This window comes from Bison bison, unplaced genomic scaffold (genome assembly GCF_000754665.1).
Source record: "Bison bison bison isolate TAMUID 2011002044 unplaced genomic scaffold, Bison_UMD1.0 scf7180017851711, whole genome shotgun sequence".
Taxonomy (NCBI): Eukaryota; Metazoa; Chordata; class Mammalia; order Artiodactyla; family Bovidae; genus Bison; species Bison bison.
In genome coordinates, this window is record NW_011482284.1 from 22,562 (window position 1) to 28,113 (window position 5,552).

Consider the following 5,552-nt stretch of genomic DNA (forward strand, 5'->3'; position numbering starts at 1 on the left):
GGGAGGGGGGCATCCCCAACCCCACCCCTTGGTTGGGGGAGCACGTGGCCAGGGTAGGGCAGGGGACCATCTCTCCCTGCAGACACTCTAGAAGAGCCAAGGAAACGCCGCTGGGAAGGAAGGTATATTCGTCATGGAAGAAGAGACCACAGATCAATTTTCTTTCTCAATTCAAGTTTTCAGAGTAGGAGGTTTAATTACTTTTTTCTTAAGAAAAATTTTCTATTTTTCACTTGAGAAAGATTCTTGGAAAGAAAGTGCAGTGTGACCTGGGCAGGGATACCCCCTGCGGAGGCTGCACAGGCAGCCTGGCAGGCGTGCTGCCCAGATGCAGATGGCAGGCCTGCTGTTGCGGGCCTTGTGCACACGCCACTCCTGTGTGTGAGTGTGCTGTCAGACACAGGGAGACAAGAAAGGGGGGCGTGTGCTGAGCTGAGGGGGACAGAGTCCTGGGGATGAGAGGCCCTGCGGACGGCCCTGAGCTGCACACCCAGGAGCCCCCCGGCGGGACTTCCGTGGTACGTGCACTGGGAAAGAGCGGTGAGTCTCTCACAGAGGGGCCTGCACCCCAGCACAGCTGCCAGGCCCTCCTGGGGAGCAGGCCCATGTCTGCAGCCGTACCTTCTTGGCGGCCAGCAGCAGCTCCACGGCCTTCTCGTACTGACCGTGCTCCAGGAAGAAGTCAGAGCAACGGGCCAGGAGGACGGGATCCGACTTTTCATCCAGGTCCTCTGCCACCAGCTGCAGGGCTGCAAGCTGCTGGGTGGCAAAGGCCAGCTCCAGGGCCTTGGAGAAGTGGCCGGCCTGCGGACAGCGGGGCTCTGAGCGTGCCATTTGGGCGCTGCCAGGCGGGGCTGGGCCAGGCGGGGCGGCCTCACCTTGTGGTACAGCATGACGGCCCGGTCCATCTGCTCGCCCCTCTCCTCGTAGTAGCGCGCGGCCTCCAGCATGTCCTCGGGGGAGCTCAGCAGGGCCAGGTTCATGAGCTGGTCGTCCAGGCCGTGCTCCTGTGGGGGCACAGACGTGGAGGGGACCGCCTGGCGGGAGGGTCTCCCCTGGAACGGGACCCTGGAGCGGAAGCAGGGGCGCCCACCTTGCACAGGCGGATGGCGTTGTTGAAGGCCTGGGCACGCGTGTAGAAGTGCACGGCCTGCCGCACGTCGTTCTGGCTCTCGTACTGCCGGGCCAGGTGGTAGGAGGCCGCCCAGTTCCCAGTCTCGCTGGCTATCTCGGCGGCCTAGAGACACCAGGGACAGTGGCCGCACGTCCAGCCCGCCCCGCTGCAGCAGGCCCCCTCCCCTGGAGCACCCAGCCCCCTCCCTCGGCACTCCCACCCCGTGTCCCCCGGCCCGACCCAACCCGGTCGGGGCACCCACCCGCTGGATGTTGCCCTGGAAGCAGTGGATGCGGACCAGGGAGAAGTAGTCCTGGGCCAGCTCGTAGTAGTGCAGTGCCGCGTCCATCTTGGCCTGGCTCTCCAGGTACTGGGCCCACCACCGCCACAGCGTCCTGCGGAGCCACACCTCTCCTCAGGCCCTTGCCCCGGCCCACAGCAGCTGGGAGATGGGATGCTGGGCGGCCGAGCCTGGGTGAGGTCCCGGGGAGGCCTGGGGTCCAGCCTGGAGGGGCTGGGACGCTCCATGCCGTCGCACAGAAGGCTCCGGCGGGAGGCCCCGCGGGCTAGCACTCACTTGTCCTTCATCTTGTTGACGTACAGCCCCAGAGCCTGCAGGTCCTCCACCAGCATCCGCGGCACCTCGAAGCGGTGTGTGTCCGACTTCTCGTAGCTGCGGGAGCAGAGACGGCGTCACTCACCCCTGCCCAGGTTCAGCCCTGAGGACCCGAGGACGGATGGCACCTCGCTTCCCGCCTGCAGCTCTGCGGCCGTGCTCCCGACTGCGGGCCCCACCAGCACACTGTCCGGTGGGGGCCCAGGCCCATGCACACAGCTGGCCGAGCCCGGCTCTCCCCCTAGAGCCACAGGGCTCGGGCATCCCCTGCAGCGGTGCTGGCCCGGCCCCTCCCCGCAGAAACTCAGACACTTGGGGCGGCTCACTAGCTGAGGGCCGGGCTGCAGTCCCCGCTGGCCTCCAGGTGCCGGGCGTAGTTGTAGTAGGTGGTGCGCAGGTGCATGCGGTCGTGGCGCTCGGCCACCTCGATGGCCCTCTGCCACCGGCCTGAGGCCTGCAGCAGGCGGTTGAGGAGGTCGTAGCGCCCACATCTCCTGTAGAGCTGCTCTGCGTCCTCCTGCGGGAACGGGGGGCGCGGGCGGCCAGCCTGTCAGCTGGAGTCTGACACGCCCATCACCGAGGGGCTGATGGATCCCGTCAGAACCGGGGGTGTCCACGCCCTCACCCCACCCCTCGTTATGGCCTCAGCTTGCCCGAGGGGTTTTCTGCTCCCTGTGAGCCAATGACCCAGATAAGCCCGCACGGGCGGGAAATGGACCCGCGTGAGGGGCGTGCCACTCACCAGCATGCCCAACTGCACGGCCAGCATGGCCACCCTGGCCTCCGGCTCCGGCTCCCGCTGGGCCTCGCGCAGCGCTCGGGCCCCCCGGGCGTGGCCCATGTGCCCCAGGCACACCCTGGCCACGTCCAGCCGCTGAGTCTTCACGCACATGCGTGCCATGTTCTCCCAGACGGCCTGGCTGTGGTGGAGGACACGGGGCTTGGTGAGCGGCCGCCCCCCGTGCCAGGTAACGCAGGGACCTGGCCAGGCACACGGTCCCCAAGGAGGAGGCCACGTGCGAGCCCCACAGCTTCACCCACAGAGCGGCCCAGCAAGCTGGGGCCCACGGGCCCTCCCGAGGAGGACGCGATGACAGCCCTGTAGCCCGGTCCGCAGCTGGGACCCTGCCCCTCGCCCAGGCTCCCCTCTGCCACCCTCTCACGAAGACTAGGGGTGTCCTGCACAGGCTGCCAGCCCCGCTGTGCCCCTCAGAGCACACCCAGCCCCCCACAACCAGCACCTCCATCCCAGGCTGGGCTCCTAGTGGCCCAGCGTCCTCCCACAGAGCCCCTGGGTCGGCGGGGGACTGGGGGATGAGGGAAGGTGGTGAAGGTCCCTGGGGCCGGCCTGCAGAGCTGCCCTCTGACCCCCCGGTACAGGCTCGGGGCGGGGGTCTTCCTCTTTCGGAGATTTCTGGCATCTCTCTCCCTCCCACCCCAGCAGGTTGGGCCTCCCCAAGAAACGAGAAATGAGGCTGATAGGAGGGAGGGTGCTCCATGCCCAGAAGACCCCACGGCCCTGAGGAGCACAGATCAGTAACTCCTGGGACGTGAGCAGCTGGTGGGCCTACCCCACCACCAAGCCGGGCTGGGAAAAGCCCGTGGGAAGTGCCATCCCAGCACGCTGGCCACTCTGACGGGTCCGCACACCCGACGGACAGGCCACATGGACACCCGCCCAATGCCCGTCTGACAGTGCAAACTCCCTGCTGCCCGGGCCCGCGTGTGGACTGTACCCTCAACATAAGGGGCAGACAGGCTCCCAGCAGCCGACTCTCCGATAAGCCCAGGCCCCGCAAAAGTTCCTGGGACCCGCCGAGGCCCCTTCTCCTGGGCTGCCCTGTGGAGACCCCGGTGGATGGGGCCATGGTGGACGACAGCTTCACGGCTGCCCAGCGGCACACATGGCATTGCACTTCTGCCATGCGTCCCTGCTCTAAGGTTATGCTCCTGTGAGTCCGTGTGCAGGAGCAGGGAGGCCTCGGGGGTGCTGAGGGCCCTGCTCGCGGGGGGCAGTGCTCGAAGGACGAGGGGACCCTCGGAGGGCGAGGTCACTCCTGACTCAGGTCTGCTCCTAGGCCAGCCCCCAGCCCCGTCCCAGCTGTCCCCTCCGCCCGAGGCTGGGGGCTGGGAAGGCGCCGGCCCGCTGGCCCACAGGAACCCAGGCGGGTGACCTGGCCTGCGCCTGCCCAGCCCGGGAAGACAGAGCAAGGACTGCTATTCCTGAAACCACTGCCTGCTGTCCAGCAGAAGAGAGCACGTGAAGACTGGCTCAGGAAGAGCGATGTAAGTAAGGAGCGAAGGCAACGCTCTGCTGCCAGAGGTTGTCGGGAAAACCTCCTTCTGAGGTGAGTGACTGCACCGTGTGTGCAGCGACCCCAGCCCGCGGCCCCCTTGGAGGGGCGCCCCTCCGCAGGGTCTTCTGAGCTGATGGTGTGAGGAAGATGTAGGACTGCCAGCATCTCCCAGACACGGCATGGCCGGTGGGGCAGAGGTCAGCCTCGCCTCTGGCCCCGGAAGGAGGAAAGTGGTGAGAACTCAGTGAGTACGTCTGCTGTGAGCCCTGGTGGGAAAAACCCAGAAGAGGTAAAAATCTGCTGGGAGTTGACGGCCCCTGCCTCTCAGGAATGTAAACTTGGCCCCTGCAAGGCGGACCCAGAGTGGGCGGGGCCTTCGGGGGCTGACCCGGCCCGCTGGGAGTCAGCACGGGAAGGTGGGCCGGGTGAGGGTCTGAGAGCCCAGCAGGCTGACGGTTTACGGGGTGCAGGACAGGGCGCCCCCCGTGGGACCGGCAGACCGCTTGGGCCTGTCAGTGTTGGCAGCAGACGAGGCCCGGCCCTCACTCGGGCTTTGCTGGGTGCTCAGCTCACCCACAACCGTCTTCTGCACACGGACGACGGCCTGCTCTGGGAGGGGGGTCTCCGAGTGTGGGTGAGGGTCTTGGCTGGGAGCGGGGGCGTCCGGGGCCCCCAGCACACCAGCCTGTCTGTGGTGCGCACCCATGTGCGAGGGGAGTAGTTGATGGCGGGGGGACGCCCTGTGCCCAGAGTGGACGATTGGCCCCCACCCACGCCACCCGCCAGGGCCAGACAGACAGCGGCCCGAGGGCGGCAGGCGGGCGCGCGTAACTCCCAGGGAAGGTGGGGTGCGGGGGAGGGTCGCGGAGGCCTCCCGAAGAGGCCCCTGCCTTTCCCATCAGGAAACACATCCTGTGGGCGTCTGGCCGCTATTTGTTGCAGTTGGCTACGCCCTCCGGCTCTCCAAAAACAGCCTCAAAAACAACCATTTCCTCCCTGCCAGAGACGGGGAAGACGCAGGCGCGAGGCACACTCACACACACACACGCGCCTCCTCTGCCGTCTGCTCTCCAGGCCCAGCTGCTCCGCGGCAGAGGCGCCGGCAGGGGCTCAGACCCGCCGCCTGCTGCTCGCTGCTCCCCGCCGCCGGCTCTGCGCCCGCCCCACGCTGGTCCCCAGAGTGGCCGGCCCCGTGCTCTCCCGCCTTGCCTGCCTGTGGTTTTCTGCTCGCCGCGGCCTCCGCCCCCTAGGAAGACGGCGCACTCAGGACTCGGGGCTCTCGCTGCTGCCCCTGTGTGCCCCCCGGGATGGGAGGCCCTGGCCTCAGCGCAGGCCTGGCGCTGCTCCAGGTGCAGGAGGCCGGGTAAGGGGCCCGCGAGGCGGGCGCCCCCGGCACCTGCCGCCTGGGCCTTCCCGCCGCCGCCGAGCATGAGTGGGGATGTCCTCTAGCCAGCCCCGCTGACACGCTGACCAACCGCGGCTGGGACTCTCTCCACGACGCGAGACGCCACCGCGGCTGCGATGA

At 67.7% G+C, this 5,552-nt stretch overlaps 1 protein-coding gene across 1 annotated transcript in view; it reads right to left on the minus strand.

Moving 5' to 3' along the window:
• IFT140 (intraflagellar transport 140) overlaps positions 1 to 5,552 on the minus strand; it is a 59,609-nt gene that overhangs the window by 8,017 nt on the left and 46,040 nt on the right. The window contains 7 exon segments of the mRNA XM_010851301.1: positions 621 to 804; positions 879 to 1,007; positions 1,094 to 1,237; positions 1,377 to 1,509; positions 1,692 to 1,787; positions 2,057 to 2,247; positions 2,473 to 2,650. Of these exon segments, the coding sequence (XP_010849603.1) occupies positions 621 to 804; positions 879 to 1,007; positions 1,094 to 1,237; positions 1,377 to 1,509; positions 1,692 to 1,787; positions 2,057 to 2,247; positions 2,473 to 2,650 (1,055 nt within the window).